Raw genomic sequence first — 25349 nt, forward strand, 5'->3', positions numbered from 1 at the left:
AACAAACAAAACAGGTTATTAAATGTATTATATAATTTAGATACCTATATTATGATAATCCATAAAATAACTCACTCAATTATGCTATTATATATTAATCAATAAAATCTGAACTGAAAACCATAAAATAAAAAAATGAAAAAGATAAACTTTGTTAAGGGATAAATTAAACTAACTCAAAAGAGTGGAGGATTGGGGGAGAATCCACAAAATAACACTGGTTTGAGACGACATTCAGAAAATAGCATCCGTTTTTAAGTAATTCGTAGAACAGCACCTGTTTCACTAAATTAATTTAGAAAGCAGCACTTCATCTATATTTTGCATTCTTTCATTGCTTATACCACATACAAGTGGACCAAAGTACACCTATTCATTTCATAACCCTCTTTTTATCTCTTCTGTCCATAAGAAAAACATAAATAGATAAAATATATTAGCTCCATTTTTATAGTGTTAAACATACAAACAGACACACATTGTTTATGAAGGAAGAAGTCTAGATTTAACTATTGAACATGAACTTCAAACCTAGGTATCTTCGTTATCGAACTGTTGAAATTAGACATACTTGGTTCACTGAAAGGTCTTCGATTGTATATCCTCCGTTCTTTTTTATTTGAAGTGGTTGTTTTTTTTTTCAAAAAACTTCAATCACCCGTCATGTTCAAAAAAATTGTATGTTCTTTAAAAACTACTCTCTCCACCCCAAAATATATCTTTGAAGTTCAATGGTTAAATCTAGACTTCTTCCTTTATAGAACATCTATGTTTATTTTTATGTTCAACATTATGCTTACCAATATAAAAATAGAGCTCACATACTTGCATGCATTTATGTTGTTCCTATTGAAAGAATAGATAATAAAACAAGGCTATGAAATGATAGGGGCAATATGGTCCATTTGCTTGTGAGGTGAGAAATAAAAGAATGAAAAATATAGATTAGTGCTGTTTTCTGAATTCATTTGATGAAACTGGTGTTGTTCTTTGAATTGTTTAAAAACAAGTGCTATTTCCTGAACACTGTCTCAAACTAGTGTTGTTTCATGGATTCCCCCGGAGGATTGGAGGGATAAAATGAATGGAAAAATATTTTTAGAGGTTATAAACAAGGAAAGTAATTTGGACATTTTTCAAAAAAAAAAGAAAGATTTAGACTGGGAGCATATACTAGCTCACATAGGATCCGCCATTTGGAGGAGTTCATCGACTCATAGTTACGTGCAAAGTAGTACAATACAAATACATTAAAATATTATATTTTATTTTAGGCAAAAGATTTAGAAAGGTATGGGTTTAAAACAAGTCCGGTCTTTTTGTATAGCTTGGCTTTATGTAGTATTGATTTTGGTGGGTTTTTATGGTCTATATAACAGTCTACAAATAAAGCTTTTACGACCTATCGATGGTCTAATGATAGAGGAGGAATAATCTAGGAGTTCGGATATAACCGAAAATTTGGATCGGTTAGTTTGGATTTTATATATTTCAGGTATCTAGGACGTCGACCCGAGTTTTTTGGATACCTGAAATTTCGGATACCCAAGATATTGGGTTCGGGTATAGTCAAACTACCCGATAGTTTCTAATGCCTGACTGTTTCCTCTGCACGACTGCACATCAGCACTTGGACCTGGGCTGGGCTCCTGTAGTCTTGCTCCTGCTACACTGGACAGTCGGCTAAGGTTGTCTTCAGCAACGTCCCCTAAATTCCATTCTCTAAAAAAATAATCTACGTCCTCTACAGAACACTCTAAAAAATTATATTCTCTATATCTTCTCCATCTCCAGCAACGTCCCGTAAATTCCGTCCTCTATATCTAGAGTGTTAACAGAATCCATTAACTACAATATTTATTCTCTCTTTTTCATATAATTTAGTCCTCTAATTTTCATCTTGTACAGCTTGTCTACCATATACTACACTAGAAACGTGTTTTATTTCTAACGAAAATATGCACGAAGTCAAAATCCCCAATTCTCCGGTTCGTCTTCCTAGAGCACCTCGTCAAACGCACGAGAGGGGCTGCACGTGGGTGCCTCTGCTGGCTCCCTGTGCGCCACCGGCGTTGGAGCTCGGCCCCAACGCGCTCTCGTGGTCCTCGCCAGCAGCTGCCCGTGTTGTCGCCCTCCTCCCCGGTGAGCTGCCACGCCCTGGTCCTTGGCAGGTGCGCGGTCGTCTTCCTCGCCGGCGGCCGCATGCGCTCTCCTCCTTCTCTCCAGCGAGCTGCTGCGCCTAGGTCCTTTGCGGGTGCGCGCTCGTCCTCCTCGCCGGCGGCCACGCGCGCTCTGCTCCTCCCCGGCGAGCTACCGCGCTCGCGTCTTCGACGACTGCGTGTCGTCCTCGCCGGCGGCCGGGCGAGCTCGTCCTCCTCCCCGGCAATCCGACGCACGTGCTGCTCCTCGTCCCTGGCGCGCGTGCGCTCCTCCTCGTCCCACCCCACCTCTTCTTCTACCTCCAGTTGTTTGCACGGATGGCTGCAATAGCTTCCGAGACAGTGCGGGAGGTAACGGAAGGAGGCTACGTGCGAGAGCGAACAGTGCATAGGGAGCGATCGCTACACCGCCACATTTGGCGGACGAGAAGCGTACGCTATGTTTTAGCGGAGGCTTTAGTGTTTCTTGCTGGAGCCGTAGCGAACGTTTAGATTCGGTATGTTTAGCATACATGGTCTTTTACCGTCTCTTGCTGGAGGCAGTCTAAGCAGCCAAGCACCAAGCAGGCAGCCAGGCGCCTAGGCATCACGCTGTCACGCACCAGCACCAGGCAGCAGCACAGCAGAGGCTGCACAGGCACACCACTAGCATTGCAGCAAGCCAGCAAGCAGGAAGAAGGCAGGCTGCCCCGCAGGCAAGAGACCGCTAGAGGCAACAAACAGCCAAATATAAACAGGTGAGACAGCAGTACAGCGCTACAGCAGGCAGTAGGCACCAGCACTAGTCAAACAGCCAAACAAGTGCAGATATTCAGAGAACAGGGGCTGAGGGCCGTGGTCTTGTCTAGCCCATGAGGATGAGGCAACGTGAAATATACTGAAGGATCGGTATGTCTCACCCGAAATTTGTTTTTAAAAAATTCGGTTACCAGAAGTTCGTACCAAAATATTTATTGAGTTTTTCGGTTCAGATTATTGGGATCCAGGCTTCATATATCGGGTTTTCTGCTCGGTCCTATTTAGACTGTGTTCAACGGGGGACGCTTGCGTCCCCCTCCCCTATTACTGTAGCACGGATAGGGGCTACAGTGGCCCTCTATCCCCTACACCGCCTTCCTCTTCCTCCTCCTCTCCCCTCCCGATTTCTTCTCTCTCCCGCTAAATGGATGGGGACGCTACGGCGGAGACCTTCCCCCCTTCGGCTTCCTTGGCACACAAGCGCGCGCGCTCGGAATACTCCGACGAAGGAGGTCGAGGCGATCCGCGGGCGAACCAACCGCCGCCGGACAAGGTACGCGTCGATCCGCCGTCGCCCCCGAATCGTTTGTCTGCGTCCGGCCGGCGACAAGAAGTCGGGTTCGTCCACGCGAATCCGCCTTCATCCTTCCCGGACCGGCGACCCGGCCGATCCGTGCGAAGACACCGGCGCCGCTCGTCTCTGTCCGCCGGGACGTCAGCTGCGGGGTCGAGGTCGAAGGGAGGTCATCCATTCTCCGATAGATCTACGCTCAGCCGATCTGCGTCGTTCGAGCTTCACGGTCCAAGGTACGCTTCGTCCGATCTCCAAGGTCTACACCTCGGATTGATCCGAGTTCCATTAAAACCGTACCTTGGATTACCATTAGGGTTTACATGTACTGTACTTCTTTCTGCGCTACGATTGATGTGTTCATCGCCTACTTTAACTAGTTAGGGTTGTGGTTAAGGCCGACATCCGATTCGCCTATTGTTTATGTACACCAACCAAGTTTCATATTGTTTATGTACACATAGATCTCAACCTAACCTGAATCACGTATTGGTAACTGATCCGTGGTAATTAAGTAACAAATTTATACTACGCTTCATAGGAAACAATATTTAGACTATAGTGTCATTATTGTTTTCGTCGTCCTGGTTTACTTAAGATTGTGTACCCACCCATTTGTGCATTTTCAATTCCATTAAGATAGCTGTGGATTGTATGTTGTTTGCTGAATGTTGGTGGGACAGAATTGCATGTTAATGTTGGTATTCGAAGAACTCTGTAGCGTTACCGTTGAAAGACCCAAACAGAACACCTTGTTCCTTCCATATCGAGTACTTTCAATTGGACTTAGTTCGTGTGTCTACGAATTGGACTCAGTGACCCTTTCATTTGTATTTGTCTTTCATTACATGACCAACCATTGTATGCAACTAACGAAACCTTTACTTATTATGCAGCTTGATTAAATTATTTGATTGTTTCACGTCCTCTTCAAATAATTAAGGTTCTAAATTCTTTTTCGCTATAGTACATAGTTTTTTATCAATTGCATAAGTCTGTCTCCATGAGTTCTGTCTGTGCTTTCATGTATTATGTGCAACTTTAGGTTATTAGATGCAACCCACATACGTCCGAAAGCCACGATACATGTGTACAAATACTTTACCAGTGCATAACATTTCAAGCAACAGTACTTTGCTAACAGCCATCAGCAGATTAGTTCACTACATTGAAATATTAGTTTATTATATTGCAACCCACTGATGTTTCCTAACTGCCATTAACAATTTAATTTGACCACTTAGGAACAAGACTGCACCTAATTTTGTCATGTATGCACCTTGTCTAGCCAAGGAGGTCCTGGTTGAGGATACGAATCAAGATGAGCACCCATGATGCCAAAGTGTTGCAACACTTGGTCGTCAATCTTGCATCCTCTGTGGAATCTGGTGCTTTCAATATTAGAAGCTTTCTAGAAGAGGCATTTCGTCATTTGGGTGACGAGCATTACCTTCTGAATGCTCTACTTGCAATTCGAAAGGAGGTAGACCTGATGGAGCAGGACGCATTAGAGAGCAAAGCAAGGTCTGACCCAGAAAAGGAGAGGATGAAGGAACAAATTAACCTTGCGGAGCCTGTGAAGCCAGTGCCTAGACAAATTACTTTCACCCCCCCTTCCTCACCAGAATTGTATGAGGCCAGTGACAATGACTCGTACGACTCTGACAGGTCCACTAGGTATAGCATTTGGAACCTGTAATTGTGGTACCTCGACCTTTGTCGTAGTGCTAGAAATGCATCCAAATAAATTATGAACTTCTGTGTTATGTCTGTGATGCATGCGTAACCGATGTAGTACTGCTTCAAGCTAATGTTCCTTTTGTAAGAACCTTATGTCAAATGGTACACCCTTTTATATGAATTTATGCGAATGTGTGCATCCTTATGATCATTTTCTTTCACCCTTATGTCCAAATAATTCGAGTTTCTATTTTGTACTCCAAGTTTGTTATCTGTTGTCCAACTTAATGTATTTATGTATTTCATTCCAGAATGGCTGAGAACAACTCAAACACACCTTTTCGACCACCTGCTGCCAGCCCCAATTCAGGTAACCAAATGTTCCCCCCACCCCTGTGGGATCCTCAAATGTGGCAGGCCCAAGGTTTAGACCCAACACAGCCTAATATGTTTAGTAATCCTACATCCCATATGACCAATCCTAACTGGTCCCAGGGACATAATGACCCATCTCCATATACCTTTCGTACTCCATGGAACCCATATTTTGGTATGACGAATCCTGGGGGTCCTCCAACACAAACATCCTTCGGTCAACCACAGCTGGTACCACCCATTCCATGTCCACAGGTTTCGACCCATGTTCCAAACCAGACTGACCCTATAAATTTTAAATCCGAAGCAGAACACAGTGTCCAGGAAGTGAACAGCCCTACCAAACCTTCTGATACACCTGGGACTTTTAGGAGGACAAAGGAACAGAACTTCAAACCTGATGAAGACCTGTTGCTTTGCAAAACATGGCTAGAGATTAGTAGTGACCCAGTTATTAGCACAGGGCAGAGGAAGGAGGGTTTGTGGGCTAGAATTGAGAAAAGGTACAATGAACTTAGAGGTGAGTTTCCTTTAAGGTTGAATAGGGCTCTCAGCAGCAGGTGGGACAAAATAAGAGCAGAAACAGGAAAATTTGCTGGATTCTATGCTAGAGTCTTAAGGGAAAACCAGAGTGGCCTCACAGATAACGACAAGGTACACTGATATTCATTTCGAATACTTTTTGTATGTGAAGGTTTCTGTAATCGTACTGTTCTACGTTCACTGATGTGGGGTTGTAAATCTTGTGTAGACATCAAAAGCTGCAACTCTTTATGCAACCTCACAGAAAAAGCCATTTCATTTCATGCATTGCTGGACGCGCCTTAAAAACGAACCGAAATGGGATGCCATGGTTCATGGAAGCCCCTGGAGAGCCACTGCGGGGACGGAGCCTGGCCGTAGTCTTACACCAACAGGCTCTGTTAATGAAGTTGAATATGATGAAGGTGGTTCAAGAGGGAAGAGACCATTAGGACGTGACTCCGCGAAAGCTTCAAGGAAGAAGTCAATGTCCAGTTCATCTCAGTCTACTGACTACCTTTCAAGAATCCATGACATGCAAGTAGCAAGGTTCAAGCAAAGTGAAGAAAAATCAGACCTAAAGCAGCAGAACATTGAGTTCATGAAGAAAGTTGAACTGAAGAAGTTGGAGGTTCAATCCAAGGAAATACAAGTACAAGAAAAAAAATTGATGATGGAAGATTGGAAGAAAAAAGACGAAGAGCTCAACAAACTTTATGCTATGGACATGGATGCGTTACCTGATGAATTGCGAGCTGTTTACATCGCAAGGAGAAAAGGTTTAATCGAATATTTCATCAACAATCCTGTGTGACGAGTACTACTGTATTTCATAAGGTGTTTGTCACCTTTGTATCGGCTTACCGTGGTCCTATGAGTTTGGACATGTCTATTTTAGAGTGGTTGAACAATTCCTTAGTTGTTTGAGTTCATCAGCTTGGTTTTTGAACATTGTTTATTTTCACATTATTGATATTCATAATAAGGATTATGATACATGACTTCAAGTTTGGAAACTTATGCAACTTATTTGTACCAGAGGCATTACACTTAGAAGGAACTATCACTTCTCTACCAGGGACATACAAACCACATACGACAACTAGTCCTGGTACACAACATTTAGTTCATAATTGAAAGTGAACAACATTGGTGTAGCACATCCTTTGGATAAAAGGCATCAACCCATGGAGCCTCGACGAGCCCAGAGGTGTTCTATGAGGTTGTGCTGTAAAGACAAGTATGTTGCCTGACATGTGATGTCCTGGTCGGGATCGTTGGGTAACTCTGAGCGGATATGATTGTTCAGCCACTCGTTGCGGACCTCAGGAGTATTGTTACACGGCTCAGGTGGCCCAGAGGGGCCAATGAAGTCCACATTAGCTGCACCATCTCCTTCGTCCTCGACAATCATGTTGTGCATAATAATGCAAGCAGTCATCATCTCTGCGAGGTGATTACGATCCCAACCATAAGCGGGTCCACGTAGAACAGCCCACCTAGCCTGCAAAACTCCAAATGCTCGCTCAATGTCTTTTCGACAACTCTCTTGCTTGGTAGTAAAGTGAACCTTTTTTTCCTCAAATGCGTGGCGAATAGCTTTAACAAAGGTAGGCCAATTTGGATATATGCCATCTGCTAAGTAGTATCCGAAATTGTAAGTGGTCCCATTAATAGTGAATTGCACTGGTGGCATCGTCCCATTACGTAACGGATCAAACACAGGTGACCGATGAAGCACGTGAGATCATTGTTGGTACCAGGCATTCCAAAGAAGGCATGCCAAATCCACAAATCGTACCCAGCGACTGCCTCTAGTATCATTGTTGGCCTCGAATTGCGCCCACAAAACTGTCCGCGCCATGCAGTAGGACAGTTGCGCCATTCCCAATGCATACAATCGATAGAGCCTAGCATACCCGGAAACCCCCTGTCGGCGTTTACACGTAGTATGCGAGCAATGTCGTCGTGGTTAGGGATACGAAGGTATCGTTCGCTAAAGCAAGAGATGATTGCGCGACAAAAACGAATAAGGCAGTCCCTAGCGGTAGTCTGTCCAATCTGTATGTACTCATCTACCGCATCGGTTGGTAACCCGTACGCAAGGATACGCAATGCAGCACAAACTTTTTGCAATGGACCAAGCCCTGCTAAACCTGTTGCATCACAACGAATAGTGAAGTATTCATCTTCTCGCTGAACGGCACGAAGGATTTGTAGGAACAAAGGACGATGCATCCGAAACCTATAAACGATAATAAAGCAAAAAATTAACAAAACAAACCTAGAAATGAAAGTAAAATCATAACTTACGAAATGTACCTTCGACGAAAGACATGTGATGGATACACAGGATTAGGTCCGAAGTAGTGATGTTTGATGAGATTTTCTCCAGCAGCGTGGTCCCTATGGATAACTCGGCGAGGCAATGAGGAGCGCCTACGCCGCATGCTCGTGTCTCCTACTACAAGGTGCTCAACATGTTGGGCAAGCAACAAGGTATCGATCTCATCGTCGGAATCGTCGGATGACGAGAACAACACAAGGCTTTTCAATGACTCCATGACGACCTAAACTACGAGTCGTACTACGGACTTCTTATGGAATGGCGGATGATATAGAAGAGGTGAGTGTGTAGATGAGTGGAACATGTCCCCAGGGTACCTTATTTATAGGTGCCCTAGGTGTGTGAAGGAAGGCAGACGGTCGTGGCTTCCGGTAGAAGCCAGTCGTGTCGTGCAAGCCACTCGTGTCGTGTACTAGAAGAATGAGAATTTGTATTTCTAAAAAACATAAAAGCGTACCGTATTTATACTAACGTATTAATAGTAATTATTAAGTTCGCTAATTACATGTGGACCTAAATTCGCCCGTGTACTATGCAAATAATAAATAAAAATATTTTTAAGATTTCATGGTAGTTGAGTTAGTTGATGAGGAAAGCATATAATATTGGTGTGGTGGGGTATAGAGGATTGTTATAGGGGGAACCGCTGTAGAGCGTGGAGATATAGGGGGAGAGAGATTGCTGACGTGGCACGTGAGTGTGATATAGGGGGACAAATTTAGGGGGAACCGCTGAAGACAGTCTTATAGTAGTACAGATAAAATATCCGTGTGAGCATGGTGTACGTACATATATTAACAGCACATCACTCTGCCACCCTTTCTCAATCAATCGTATTCGTAGCGGTATTTCACTATAAATTACTGAACTTTCAACGGCGACGAAGGAAGATGCTGCCGCGCACTAGGAAAACAAAGGATTCGCCAACAAATCCGGCTTCAGCGGGCCAGCGGGGACGGGATGGCATGAACGAGAGAGAAAAAAAACGTCCATGTCCGACCGTCCCCCGTGCCATGACCGTCACGAGGGAACTGTGTCTGAGCTTACGTCACCCCTCATGGCGATCCCTTGTCCAAGCGAGCACGCCAAGACACGGTGACGGATCTAGAAAGCTGCCTTTGAGTATGACAAAGTCAGTAATTTGATGCTAATGTCGATAAATAACAATAAAAATCACCTAACTAAATCTTGGTTGTGTCTGAACTGAACTAATAATTTATACTCCCTCCATTTCTTTTTAGTTGTCGCTGGATAGTTCAATTTTGCACTATCCAGCGACAACTAAAACGAAACGGAGGGAGTATATAATAACACTGAACAACATAGTGAGATCAATCGATTAACTTATGAACATGTGATTCAACTATTTTGTACTCGTTGAAGCAAGCGACAACTAAAACGAAATGGTAACTTGGCAAGATAAATAATCAAGTAATTAACCTCTTTTCTACTGTTTTGTACTCGTTGAAGCAAGCGTGCAGGTGTAGCCTTTATAGCTTGTAGGTTGTAGCGTGCAGGTGCAGCTCTTGTGTTTACTTATATGTGTACATTTAGGTCGTTTAGTCCAGACTAAACCTAAAAGAGTCCGACATAATTGAATTTTGACCGGCCTCACTCATAATTATTACGGTGGTACCAAACCGGTCTATGAGCTTCCTCGGCCTGTGGCCCAGCACGTTATTGGTTAAACGTGCCAGGCTTATTTCGTGCGGCTCGCTCGGAATTCACCTAGAGCCTATAATTCATATCAATGCTCGAAATTCACGCCAAAGTCCGAAATTCATAACAAAGCCCGAAATTCAAAACATATATCATTTAGTAGATATTAAAATTTCAAGCTTTATAATTAAAAAATCAAAGAACACAACCGATTGGTGGTTGACACCTCGTCTCCATGATTAAGCATGCAACTAGCCAAATTAGAGTGGATGTATTCCATGATTAAAAGCATATGACCAAATGAATATGGACCTTTTCGTGCTTGTAAATGGGCTATTTCGTGCCTCCGATCCATAAACGGGTCGTGCACGTGACCCTCGTGGCCGCAACCTTGGCCTAAGCACGACCTGGTACATAATTTCGAGACGTGTCGTACTTGGACCGTGCTTTTCTTTTCGTGCTTCGGGTCAGGCTCGGCCTAAATGTACACCTCTATGTTTCCTAGTATCTCACTAATCGTCAGGCAACAACAGTCCAAGGACTGGAGTCTATAGACACTAGGAGCATGTTTGGTTTCCTACCTAATGCGCCATAACCTTCCTAACCTTAGTCGCTCGAATTGAAGAACTAAGATTAGGCAGAAGAGTTAGGCACATTGTGGCGTCTTAGGCAACAAACTAAACAATTCCTAGCTCGCATGCACTGGAAGTTGGGAACCACCCGGCATCAGCTCACCCAGACATCCGACTATACCGTCGACACTGTGTTGCCCGCATGCGACCGTCAGATGGCGGAAAACAAGAATCGTTCGTAGAAAACTATAAGACATAATGGATCAAAACTCTATAGATATAGATTAGATTGGGCACAGATTACAGGGTATGCATGTCGTGGCCCATGCTCGACATACCCTATAGATCCATCCTGTATCGTCGGCTCGTCTTAGTTCGCGCTTCGCGTCGTGAGCCGTCTACAACCACTCAGAGTTTTTTCTTAAGAAAGAGAAGGCCTGTTGGATGTGAGCTTTTTCACGACACTACGAAGGAATCTATAAATAGGCCTATATATTATGTTCTTTTGTTCAGTTTAGTTCTTTAGGAAAATCGGATCCTAGAAAACTACAACAAAAAATTACATCTAGATAAGTGTAACTGGAAATTTTGGTTTCCGTTTTTTGAGCAAACTCTAGTAAAAAAAGCAAACCAACACAATTTTAGAGTTTAATAAAGTTGTGCAGATGGGAGAATGGAGGATTGTGGTTTTGCAATGGATCGTTTTGGAGGGTTATGTGCTTATATATTTAGGATTTGATAAGGCTATATTAAATCATGCCTAAATTTTTATTGGTATATTAGGCTTTTATTATATTTCGGTCAGTTATTTCGGTTTTTTTACTCATGGTTAATTCGGTTTCAGCTTATTTTGTATAGATCTACATATAAAGGGTAAAGTTATGTTATCTAATACTCTATCTGTTCTAAAATAATAATCGTTTTAGATTTATATTTTATGTCCATATTCCTATGGATGATTATGAATATATATAATACATTTTAATTATTGTATGAATCTAGTAAAAAGATAAAACAAATTTTAATTTGGGATTGAGAAAGTACCAACATATCCCTAAAAAATCTACAAAGGTAAAATTATATAACATAATACCAAATATACCTCTATTTTTTCTTACAGTGGGTGTTGAGCACTAAATTGAGCGGCGGACGGTCCGCGTGTGCGCAGAGAAGATTAGAGTTCTGAGTTTTGTGCTACGGTTGTTAGCTAGATTCGTGGGCTTGGAAATTAGTTTGTAAAGGGTCCAGCCCCCCTCCTCTATAAATAGAGAGGTATACGACCGATTTGTAATCATCAATCAAATCAATAACACTTTTATCTCGCATTTATTTTCTGTACAATTATGAGTAGTTCTAGTTTAGCCTCTCAATCCCTAAATTCTCCGCTTCTCTTCAACTCTACGTCGATTGGAGGAGTCTAGATCGGTCTGTCCGAGCCTAGACAACTCTTAGGATCTCTCCTCTCCGACGGGTCCTTCCCGAGAGCGAGATCCAGGCGCCGCCTCCTGCGCACGCGCGAAACGTCCGGCCCCAAGGCGTGGACCGTTCGGTCATCAGGCAGGAAATCCTAGCCCTGCGCCAGGTCACGGACCGTCCGCCCCTGCGCAGAGAGCACCGCCACGATTCGTGCTGAGTGATTGACGCCCGAAAAATGCGTCAACATACTTTTGGCGATTCCGCTAGGGAACGAACCTATAATCTCTTTCGAAGCGTAAATCCCCACCGCGCGGGGAGTGGGAGGGGAGGTGGCGACCAGCAACCGCCATGGGCCACGCAAGGAAACAGGGAGATGAAAGAGGGAGGCATGGTGCACAGTGTTACGGAGAAGAAGGCAGCCACCGCGGCGAGCCTGAACGGGGAGGAGTCTTAACCGTGGAGGACCATCAGCAGTCGTTTATAGCTGAAGCTCAGTAATAAAGTGTAATTTTCTTTTTATAAAATAGATGATGCATGGTAGAAACCGTGACAACTAGTGCTTTAATTTATAATACGAGTAGTAGAGATTATTGATCGATTTCATAGAATTCTTGCTGAAATTTATACTCCGTTACAACAATCGATTTGAAATGATGTCTCTCGATTTCCCAGACTCCCTCTGCAGCCCCCCACGTACTACAGAGAACTCTTGAGTCGTGGCGTCGGCGGCAGAGTGGACTTGTCATTGTCAATGTCACCGCACGCACGTAACGCCATGACTTCGATTGTGAACCCGGGGCCGAGCCCCACCATGAACCCCCATCCGCAGCTCCTATCCTGATGGTTTTGCCGGCGACGGCGTATGACCTCGTCGAGGACAAAGATGAGAGTGGGGCCCATCATGTTGCCATACTCGCTGAGCACGCGGCGGCTGGCGGCCAGCTTCCCCGGCTGGAGCCCGAGAGCCGCCGCGAAGCTGTCCATGATGATGGGGCCACCAGGGTGCAGCACCCAGAAGAGGTCGTTCCAGGCGCCGACGCACCCAACGGCGGCGAGCGGCGCCATCGCGTCGCTCAGGCACCGCTCGACGTTGGCGCCGACCAGCGCCGCCAGCTCCCCGGCTTCGATCCGGTAGGCGACGCCGGCGCTGGCGAGCTCGAGGGCGACCACGTGGTCGGTGCCCGGCACCGTGGCCTGGGACGCGGCCAGCATCTGGAAGATCGGGCGCTCGCGGGGGTCCCATGGGTCGGCCCCGACGAGCACCGCGCCGGCGCCGTCGCCGAAGAGGGCGTGGGCGACGATCCCCACGGCGTCGTCGTCGTCGTCGTGCGGCGCGTGGACGCCGAGGACGCTCAGCATGTCGGCGCAGGCCACGAGGACCCGCGCGCCGCGGCTGGTCTCGGCGACGTCCTTGGCGACGCGGAGCGCGCCGGAGCTGCCGGTGCAGGCGTGGGAGCACAGCGTGGTGCGCCGCACGGTGGGGGGTAGCCCCAGCAGGGACGCGACGCGGAGGTCGACGGCGGGCACCTGGACGCTGGTGCTGGTGCTGAAGACGAGGTGGGTTATGTCTGTCGCTGGGCGGCCCCACTCGGCGATGGCCTTCGCTGCGGCGGCCGCCACCAGCCCCGGCATGGCGGCGGCCACCACGGCTAGCCTGCTGGGAAGGCTTGCCGCTCCAGGGTCCAGGAACTCCGGGTGCTCCCGGAGGAGGTCCTCGTCGACTTGCACGTAGCGCTTTTTGACCCCCGTCATCTCGCCTGGGACATGGACATGGACATGCATGTAGAGAACGAACGAACGCCTGGATCAGGTGCTGACGATATTTTTCAGAATTAATGGAGAAGTTGCTAATTAATTAATATATATAATAATCACGTCGTACATGCTCTCTTCATGATGGGTTTGATGTGCGTGAGGTGGTCGCTGTTGGTGATACGGAAGTAACGGTCGGTGTACTCGTCTTGCTGAACGCAGTTGGCTGGGTTGGCTGTGCCGACGCCAAGCACACACGCGAGGCCGTCGCCGGACGGGCAGGTGGCAGCCGCGGCGTGGTTGCTGTCGCGTGCTAACAAGGACGATTGCATGACGACGATCGACGTACGATGATGATGGTTTGGTTGCCAAGGACGTTGAAGAAGACACACACACAGCTAGAAGGTGATCACAGTAGTACGTACGTACTCTACGACGAGTATATATAGATAAAGCTATGATCTAGTTAGTATATGAAACGCAGCCAGAACGGCATGGGCATACCACCGAGAGGCCAATGCAACCACGTTCCGATCCGTCGTTCCTTTTCAAAGCGTCAACCGCTAACAAAACCTGGCGCAACTACACACATCTTATCGAATTAATACCTGGCGTCCATGTCCTGCCGAAAATTAAAATCAACCATGCATGTGTGTGCTTTTATTTAGTGATGAGGAGACACACTATACACAGGCCACGCACACACCAGAGACACAGCCACTGCTGGCTAAAACGCACGCACGCATGCGCGTATATGCATATACTAGGTAAATACTCGTGCGTTGCAACGGAAAAAATATTGTAGCAATAACATATGTATGACCACATATTATGTTGTAATAAAAATTAAGTTCATAAAACAAATATAGTACACGAGCTCTCGATAGGGAACATTTTGCTACATCTCCGATGACCACTCAATTTCAACAAACCCACATGTACTTGCATGATGGTCACAAACTTGAATGCTACCTATAGTACATTTCAGCAGGCTAAGTAAATCATTGCCCCGGTTGAGCAAGCCTAACTTCGGCCACTTCTAAACATCTATACATACAGCTGTGTGCACTTTACGATAATTTCTACGGTACATATCTTGCGCACCTTGATGTGCCATGTGCAGCATCACAATCTCATTGTGGTTCCTACTTTTTTATGCACCATACCTAGAAATAGAAGACATGCACCCTATTAGCAATCAGTGGCAGCATATAATAAAAGAACTATAAAAGGTTCATCAGCTGAAATAGAAAACCATTCATTAAAAAAGAAAACAACAAATTGGCACTTATCTGAACGATTTCAGCCACCTCCCATCCATCAGACCATATCAGCAGCTAGGAATTACAAATTATAAAGCACAAACAAAAGGACAGGACACCAGTACAACATAATTCACATAAATAAATATGAAGGATTATTGGTCCAACTCAATATACTACCTTGTCTCTATGTCGAACATAATGTATAAGAGGATCCATAGTAATTGCAGAGTTCCCATAAGGCCCATACATGGATATAGCAGGCTAAAATAGGCTAATAGAAATGTGTGTACAAATAGTAGTGGTGTCTAAAATAGCTAAAACTGACTATAGTGCCTGCTATAGGCGACTACACAGTTTTCTAGGGACAAAAGAATTGGGCACACTGCACCAAAATATTTCCCCTTTTTCCTTTATATTGGGAAACATAAATAAACAAAAGGATGATTGTTTGCTTCTATTGTTGATCAAGCAAGAGATAAACCTCATATTTCAGATAACATTCGAGAACATCTAAAAACATTGGACCACTTTCAGGCTTTCAGCACTCTTGCTCCCCTCAGCTCCACTTTTGTTAGAGAAGTCTTTCAGTTCATTCTATCAGAAGTTCAGCTGATATACAAACAAAATAGGGATACATATTAATGGATATTGATATCCAAAATGTAAAAATGAAATATTATGAATGGTCACCGGTCACCAGGTTACACTTAAAGTTTCATTGTGTGACTTAGTTGTGGTCACTCCAAGTATTCACAAACAAGTGCAACCAGTAACCTACCTGCAAGCAATAGAAATCCTAGAATGTAAAACCATTCGTTATGAGCAGATTGCAAAACACATGGCTAAACAAAAATACTGGCATCTTTACAGGTAGAAGGAATGACTACAAATCCAGATCTTATGATTGACGCACAAGTAAATAATAACAAGCATGAAAGACCCCCAACCCCCGCCCCCTCCCAAAAAAACCAAATAAGCAGACATAAAATAATAGTCAAGTCCAGCAAGGCACGCTTGGCACTGATCATAAATGGTGACCAGCTAGCACCACCCATCAGTCAATGAAACCAACATGCCTGTTTCTTCCTTGAACATATTGTATGATCTACCAGAACAGTATGCCAAAAGAGAATCGAGCAATATTGTTGACCATGATTGTCAGGCGTTCCACCACTACTGCCGCCATTCTCCAAGAACACAATAAAGAACAAGTGACCATTTTATCCAGCTCAGTATGGAAAATCACGTATTCATACTTGTCATTGGTGTTGGAATGTACAAGACCAAACCTCACTTTGGTTGGGAGGTCTCTTTCTATGGCCACATTGGTCTTGGTTTGATTCCTTCACCAACTGCAGTTATCCTAAGACTTAAATCAGCAATAACTGGACCCGAGGACATGAACAATGCCTAACATTTCTAAAAGTCGTTTAAGTAACAGGATATAGCCACATCAACAAGCCAACAATAAGGTGTATCTTCTCCATATTTAATAGAAATCATATTTTGAAGGATACCATGAAATCTACGATTAGATTACTATCTTCCAAAGTGCAGAATGACCTTTGTTCAACAATATGTTGGCATTGATCCACCTAAGCACAGAGAAACATGACATGTTATTCCCAAGGTTGAGAGAGAGAGAGAGGAGGGGGATCAAACATGATGCAGCCTACCTTTTGGGTATAGCAGTCCCAATAGATGGTGCCTCGACAATCGATCTCGTGTCAAGCTCTTTATGTTGACATTGCATTTCTCAAGCATGTAATCACTATCCTAACAGTTCTCGTTCTGTAGTATGGCTTTACTGATATTTTGTGAGTTGTGTCACATCTATTCATGGGAACACATGGTTCTTTATGGTAGGAAAGGAGTAATGGTGGGGTTGAAATGAAATGAACATTGTCTTGGATGCTGTGAAGAAAATAAGGTCTCTGAAGCCTTCCAGTTAGCAGCACTTCAAGGTACTTCAACTTTATACAAAGACATGCCTTCCAGGTCCACAAAAAGTAAAGCATGCAGCAACTGGAATATTTTTTGCATACGTTTTTCCTATCTATATTCTCTAGAATCTATGCTTACATGAATTAAGAGTGTTGGCAATATACATTTAAGGAAACTGGATGTATGTTGGATGGGTAATAAGTTTAATATCCAGGCATCGATAAACAGAAGCAATCTAATGGTGTAAACTACCCTTTATATTCTAGAGATGATTAGTAGTAACACAAACAAGGAAGAAAATAAAATAAGGAGATATGTCATACAGGACAAAACATACCCATTGCAAATTCTTGTATGCACCAGTAGGGCGAAAAATGGATGCTTAAAGATATAATTTAAAGAGGAATGTCTTCATGTCACCATAAAAATCACTGTGCCTTTCCCAAGTCTGTGGCAGGGATGGGGCTAGCGTCGAATACCCATTGTGAGGAGCCAACTGTTCTAGGACAACTCGCTTGCTCACAGATCTCACAGAATAAGCAAGTTGAAGGTTCATTTGGGTTCCTGGAAATAAATTGAATGAGTAAAATTCCATTTCTCGGAGATGAAGAAATCTATCACAGACCCAACTCACCGGCAGTTCTCAGGGATGCTCAAATATGCCTAATCTAATATTTTTGCTAATCATATCACATAAAACAATCATTATCGCAATGGGTTGCATCTTTCAAATCTACAATTATAAGCACACACAGATCAAAAGATGTGGCCACCATGTTTGAAGTAACTGCAAGATAAGTAACTGCAATTGCCACCGAGCAAGTGGTGAACTGAAGGGACAATATGTTTTCCATTTTTTAAGAGAAAAGAGAAACAGAGAATGACACGTGAACAGGGGAAACCAACGAATAGCAGAAGCTATGTTTTCCTGCACAATACCTTCTGCAACGCCTCTATATCCAACATCCACCAACCAGGGGAGGGGCGAGGGGGTGCACTTGATCTCCGCCGAGATTGGGGGGGTTAGGGTTCATAGAGAAACAGGAAACTGTTTGTGCGGATTCAGAGCGCGAACACACAAAAAGTTAGTTTTCTTAACTAAAATTATGCTTCAAATAAGAATTTAGTTTCAGCTATGCATATGCTTCAGTTTAAAAGATTAGTTTCTCCTCCATCTGGCACAAATTATAAGTGGTTTTGGCAGATCGTAGTGAACATTTTCTGCTAAGCTTAGCCAGTTAGCTTGTTTAGTGTAGTATATAAATAAGTTTACCATGAAACTCAACCATCTTTTATTGGGAAGGTCTGATAGTTTATAAGAGGTACTGTTGGATCTAAGGTGTCATCACATGACACTTCCCAATGCTGAATTAGTGCAGGTAGCCTTTTCCAAGAACTGGACGTAGAGAAACAAATCAGCTACCGTGGGTGCCCCTCCACGCCATGCCCCCAGGTTCATGTTCTCAATTGTTGTGACAAGAGCGCATAATAATATCTAGTGAGTATTATCATTAGCATGTGTTCGAATTGTAGCCCTCACCTGGAGCGTAAAAGTTGAGCATCCTGTTAGCATGGTCCTATCAGAAGATGCCGAAACCCCGCCAAGAATCAGGACAAGAAAGAGTTGTCAGATAAAATAGGACTATGTTCCAGGCATCATGGTGGTTCTAGACCTGCCTAAATTCTGGCCTAGGTTCAAGATCCACGATGCTATATCCCAGTCGCAGCAAGAGAAGAGCAAGGGAGCTAGTAACAGCGGTAGGTGCGGTGGCGAACACACCAGGGGATGACAGGACCAGAGACAAAATTCAAGCTTCAGAACCCTCTTCTTCAGCTCCTGATCAGTTCTCTGGTGCTTTTTAACTGATCAAATATCAATAGATCTCATGTAAATATACTTCAGTTCAACGTTATAGGAAACAAAGCATTTGTAACCAAGTTATTGGGGCCTCTTATGAACAAATAAAAGAAATATATCATACCTGTGATTCAAGGTTCTTGGTTTTGTTCGTCCAGTGAGTAGACAATATTCCGATTCCCCCTCTCAACATCGCAATTTCAAAAGCTTTGGCAACTTCATCCATGATGTTGGTCTCGATCCTTATAACTATATCTTTAAGTTGCATTTGTGTGACCTCCCTTGCTTGTACATCCTTCTGGAGAAGATCAAGCTGCTCACCTAGATTGTTCACTCGAAGTCTATGGTCTTTGAGTGAGCTGTCCTTCTCATTCAGCTCTTTCAGCAATGACATGCACTACATCCGAGCTAACTTAGCTGATGCAACACCTGCTTCTCCTGTAGCTTGAGTAAATGACAGATGTGTTCTAAGATCATCCAACTCATGATGGTACTGTATATAATTAGAAAACATATTATTAAGGAACTGCATTTGGCTTGCGTGACAATGTAAGTCAAGCTAAAATTTATTTCCTGACACACACGGTAGGAATTTAGGAGTCATGAACATTCGATCAAGTTGATTAGTAAAGAAGCGAACCAAGAAAACAATGTAAGTCCAGCTAAAATTTATTTCCTGACCAAAAGTTTTTTTATAACCAAAGGCAACAATTCTGCAAGAAAAAAATATTGACTCCAAATTATTGTTGTTGTATTATAGTCAACCTTTTGGGGGCTCTATACATAGTATCCAAATTTTACCATAAGGAAATTAAAGTAAAGAAAAAAGTTCAATTTAATGCCATAACTCCAATAAATTGCAAGAAGTGGTGTATTTTGCTGTGAAAGCTCTTTACCTGTTCCGTGCTACTTGTGGATGAACACAGTTGCTCATCCTTGTCCTGTAAGCATTTCTGCAGCTTGATTACTTCCTCTTCCATGCTCCTTGTTTTTGTCTCCGCAACCTGCTAAATTTTTTTCCTTGTCAGCACAAACCCCACCAACAACCTCGAAGGTACCAGTTACATACTAACCTTTATAAGATCCATCAGCAACGGATCCAAATAGCAGATGAAAGCACCCGTCAGTAAGATTTCTTCATGGCAATACAGAGCTCAAGTAGCCAAGTGTGTCTTTTAACATGTAGCCTGGACTTATCATACATTCACTACGTAATTTACATCCATTCATCTCATTAACTAACTTAAGTGGGAAAACAGCAAAGGGTGTTAAGGCGACTGAATCTATGATACAGACTCAATATATATTCAATTATTCATTAAAAATAATATTATTAATAATTGAGAAGACCCATGGAACTGTAAGTGCAGGTTCAGACTAATTCTTGAAGTCCTTGGTGCTGCAGATTCAGACTCACTTACCAAACTGCAGATTGATACCTTTTCTTCAGAAAAACTTTTTGGAGCAATGTTGTGTTCCAAAAATTATCTAAGCCTGCAATCCACTTGTCAATATTTTGAAGTACATATTTTTAAGGTGTTGCCGAATAGAGAGATTGAATACCTATCGGTAGAATATAATTCATAATCACAACTGATGATGATGGCACCACCTTCTCTGAGACAAATAGCAGACCACAAGACAACAAGTTGAGGAAGCAAGGGAGGGGAATGGACTTGGCTTGACTCACGTTGGGTATGGCCATCGGTGTAGGTGCGACCGGACTTATTACACCTACTGACAAAATATTTGCTAATTTGGCTTAAGAAATACAACATAGATTTCTACATACATGTTGAGAAAGAACAAGGTGAATTTATAGAAAGGAACAACTATCGGCTGGAAAAAAACTCGAGCGCAACGAGCTGGCTCGGGCTCGCAACACGCTCCGCTCGGACCGAGCCGACGCTAGGAGCGAGTCGAGCCGCCTTTTCAAGCTCGTCAGATGGGCGAGCTGAGCCAAGCTCGGTTTGTTGCAGGCTCGTTCCACCCGCTCAGATGCTCACTATCATATCTCATAAAGGTACAAACCATCATTTTGTTTGTTACACACCTGTAGGAACTTGTGCAGGTTTCTACAAAGTGAACATGGCATCTGACTTATCTCAAATGAGCATATAGCAATATATCAGGCAATCAAGAATCCAGAACAGAATTTCGAAAATTAAGATGAATAAAGTTTCATAAGTCAGGAATTGTTACTGTACTGACTACATGGAGTTTTAAAACATAATAAAACAGGAAATTGAAAAAGGCTAAAGTTTGCTTATCTAATTCTGAAATTCAGGAATGATGTAATATTATATCAGAACATACAAAGAAAACAGAGTACTGTCAGGAATGATGTTCACTTTTGTTGCAAAGAAAACAGACTACTGCAAGGAAAATTGAAGTGGAACTTAAAAATATCCCAAGGAGTTTGGCTGTGTGATCAATGTATTTTCAACTTTAATGCATTCCTTGATATTTTATTTGGTTCAAAGAGATGTTTACTGGTGCCAATCTTATCAATTATCTGGTTACTCCAGTTGTCAGTTGATCACATATCAATCTAAAATTAAACATGTGTCTGAGTTCTAAATAAAAAATTCAGCCCACACTATGAACTACTAACAGACCTTAAACATAATATTATTGATTTGTTATCCTTGTATTTATCTTGAAACTTTGCATTTATGCATCTGCGCCCGCCCGCTGCGGCTTATACATCACCGTGCTAGTGTCCTGAAGCCCAACAACTGGAGGCAGCGCTCCGCCTGCATCAAGGGATGGGGGCTCTAGGATCTAACCGACAACAAGGGCAAGCAGATCTCACGGTTCTTGGATCTCGGGAGAGTCGCGCGCGACTACGAAGGAGAGCGCAAAGTTCTGGATTAGAGGCAATCTGGGAGGGGGAAGGGAGGGCGGGGAGGGGCGCAGATGTGGGGGAGGTGGTGGACAGTGGGGATGTCGCTGTCGAGGGTCTGAGATTGTGGCGCTCCTTGCGAGCGGCGACAAGCGCGCCCTTGAGGGCCAGTTGCGACGGTACAGCCAAGGAGAAGCAACATAGAGCCTGCGTACTTGCAGAGCTCTGCATCGGAGGATTGGGCACAAATCAGGGGAGGTGATGGTGGCGGCCGGGGGAGGGCTGTCAGCCACCTCCTCGTCCTCCTATGGCATCAGAGAGGCAAGAACAGTGAATCAATCGACGAGCATGAACCATGTGAGGAACTAAAAAGCATGGGAACATGATGAGAGAGACGAATGCATGCACCCATGGGTTGATGTCGAGGAGGTGGCCCTGGCGACCCTCGGTGAAGTCGTGGCCCTGGTGGTGGAGCGCGATAATGGCGGGTAGGAGATGGCGGTAATCTCGGGGGGCGAGGGTCACTGAACTCTGGCCAGGGTGTGCGGCAATGTTGGGGGAAGGGTGGGTCGGTGGGCGCTGCGAGCTCGCTCATCTCGTCGCTGAACCGTGCGACGGTGAGGACGGCGTTGTCTCGGTGGCGCGGGGGCGGCGTCGAGGTGGGGAAGAGGCAGGCGGGCAGGGCGAGGAAGAGGCCACCAGGTTTACCGTGCGGATGGAGGAAGCGGCGGCCGCGGTATTGATTGGAGGATGAGGCAGCCGCGATTCGCGGCGCGACGGTCGGGGCGGGGGTGGACGCGTCTGGGTTTGGCAGAACCGTGCGCCATTCTATTGTGGACGTCTACACTATGTACATAATAGTAGTAGAGACTACGTACAGACGCCTAATATATATGGCTGCTCCGCCTGCAGCGACCTGCTCACCCATGCAGGCATGCACATATGGATGCAGGCATCATGCAGCTCATATGGCTGCAGTGCTGCACCAGTGATCATCGGCGCAGCACCAAGATCTGCACCGGCAGGGCGGCTCCAGCGCACTTGATCGTCTCTCTCAGGATCTGCCTGCCTCTCATGAAGGATAGGAATTCAATGAGTTTGACGTCGGTTGTTGGCTGATGCTCACAATGCAAAGAAATGTGTCTGTCATGCATATTCCCCATCCCGTGATGTCTGCTGCCCTTCCGATCCACAATATATTAGGTCGCAAGCTTTTTTTTTCGTTTTGTTCATTTTCTAATATAATTGGCATAATAAATTGTCTAAATGGTTTTCACTGCTACGTACTAGTTTGGAACTCCATTTTTCTAAGATATTCCTATTTTCTAAAGGGGAAATAAATTAATTTCCTTTAGAACAATAAAAATCTCTTTGAAAAATAGGGTTCTCAAACTAACCCTACACATGAGTTATTTTTCTACCGCTAATTTCACCGTCGGTTTATAACATATTAAACCGGTGTCTCCCTCATTATTCTTCCCCTTTCTTTTTTATCTCTTTTCTATTCGTCATAGCCTGAAGACACTCAGAGTGTTCAGCATTAATTCTTCTCCTTGCGCGGTTGGCATCGACCTTTTCATGATCAAGGTGACTTACTCTACCTAGCGCGTCAACCGTCGAAGATTATTCGATGGTGAATTTATGGGGTGAATCGTTTAATCAAAAGCTAAGGTTAAAGGCACAGGAAACACGAAGATTTATATAGGTTCGAGTTATTGGAATGAGATAATACCATATGCCATGTTTACTACTGATGTTTGTATTATGATCTAATGATCTCTTCTGCTCTCAAGGGCACCTCGACCCTCCTTTTATAGTCCAAGGAGAGGCCGCAATTTATAGGAAGTGTTTCTGGATCCATTACATGATAGGTGTTGGGGGCCTTCGGCTCCGAAGGTCCTCAAAAACAGGATTTAACAGTATTTCTGGAGTATAATGTGTGAACAGGTATCTTTGGACCCGAATCGGTACCACAGTGGGAGAAGCTCAAAGAATACGAAGGTTGATACAGCGCCGAAGAAGTGAGCAGGAAAGCTTCGGCGTGACTGCAGAAAAGGAAACCGACTTAAAGATGAAAAGGCTATTTAAACCCCGGTGGATTACTATAGAACTACTACCAAATGTAAAGGATATGGATGTAATTTTATGTGGGTTGTGTTCCGTGCCTATAAATAGGTGAACAGTACCCCCGTACTGTTCACGCTGATTTGGCATTCGCTTTTGCGTCACGCTTGTACTTTCATCTCCTTCAAGTTGAAGGTACATTTGTAATTCGACATTATTTTTGTTTATACATAATAATAATATACAATTGTCTATGTTACCCTTTATATTCTTTATAATTCACCCTTCGTCACTGTCACTACAGGAATTCACTTAATTCCCGTCGGCCGAAAACCGACGGGAATAAGCCCTAAACCGACGGGAATTACTTATTCCCGTCGGTTTAGGGCTTATTCCCGTCGGTTTCAGACCGACAGGCGTCCCTTGTCGGGGATAAGGTTATCCCCGTCGGCGGCTGACGGGAATTAGTAATTCCCGTCGGCTATACAGTGGCCGACGGGAATTAAGGCTAATTCCCGTCGGTTTTGCTGGCCGACGGGCGTCACCTATTAATTCCCGTCGGTTCCTCAGGCCGACGGGAGTTATTAATTAATTCCCGTCGGCCTTACGTGGCCGACGGGAATTAACTGGGCCGACGGGAGTTATTACTTAATTCCCGTCGGTTTGACCATAGCCGACGGGAATTAACTGGGCCGACGGGAATTACTCTATACTGCTACAAAAACAACACTAAATTATGTCACTATTTCTGCACACATAACATATATCAAACATAATATATAAATCACATATAACAGCCACATTACAAACACATATAGAGATACGACATCCACAAACACATGCATTTAGACATAAACACTTGCATTTATAATTAAAACATCCACCAACGTGTACGACATAGTATTCAAACATAGCATCCACCAACATCAAACAACGAGGAGTACGACATAGTATTGAAACATAACATCCACCAACGAGTACGACATTTCAAACATAAGTTTAAGTGTTTAGAGGTAACCACCACTTGGGTGGTTAGAGCTTTGACCGCTGCCGCCTTCACCACCAGGAGGAGGGAACGCGAAAAGCGAGTCAACAAATCCAGTCCCTGCTGCTGGATCAGACCCACTGCCACCCGCTTCAGGCGTAACCTATGCAAGTTAGCAAATATCAACACGTTAAATGCAAATATCAAAAACTATACAAGTGTATAAATTAATGGAGAGTTATCAAACGTACCCTATCTCCAGGTGCAGGTATATGTGTCGGAGGGGTGGTGAACTGTGGTGGTGGAACTGGTGTGTTTGCAAATTGGCTCCATTGTGGTGGCGGTGGAAAATTTGATGTCATGCCCTGTTGCTGCATTAACTGTTAAACACATATGTGTTACTACTGAAGATGTTGTATTGAAATATAATAATTTAGATTTCGGATTATGTGTACTCACTTGATACATCGCTTGATTATGAGCATTGCAAGCCTCCATAAATTCGCGTTGTTGTCTCATCTCTTCACGCATCCTCATAATCTCCAACTCCTGCTCGTTCGGTCGACGAGAGCATGAGCTACGGGAAGATGAACCCGT

General features: G+C 44.1%; 1 protein-coding gene and 1 pseudogene across 1 annotated transcript; both read right to left on the minus strand.

Annotated features, from left to right (window-relative positions):
* Positions 1–12637: 12637 nt before the first annotated feature.
* LOC103648034 (bisdemethoxycurcumin synthase) lies at positions 12638–14173 on the minus strand. Its single transcript, XM_008672543.3, has 2 exons — positions 13922–14173; positions 12638–13796 (listed from the first exon to the last, which is right to left on the minus strand). Exons 1-2 carry the CDS (start codon positions 14121–14123, stop codon positions 12736–12738), a joined length of 1263 nt encoding a protein of 420 aa, XP_008670765.1. The 5' UTR covers positions 14124–14173; the 3' UTR covers positions 12638–12735.
* Positions 14174–14620: 447 nt separating this feature from the next.
* Positions 14621–22489, minus strand: LOC109944094 (nuclear envelope-associated protein 3-like; annotated as a pseudogene).
* Between the last annotated feature and the right edge of the window lie 2860 nt (positions 22490–25349).

The sequence above is a fragment of the Zea mays genome, chromosome 2 (assembly GCF_902167145.1).
Source record: "Zea mays cultivar B73 chromosome 2, Zm-B73-REFERENCE-NAM-5.0, whole genome shotgun sequence".
Classification (NCBI taxonomy): Eukaryota; Viridiplantae; Streptophyta; class Magnoliopsida; order Poales; family Poaceae; genus Zea; species Zea mays.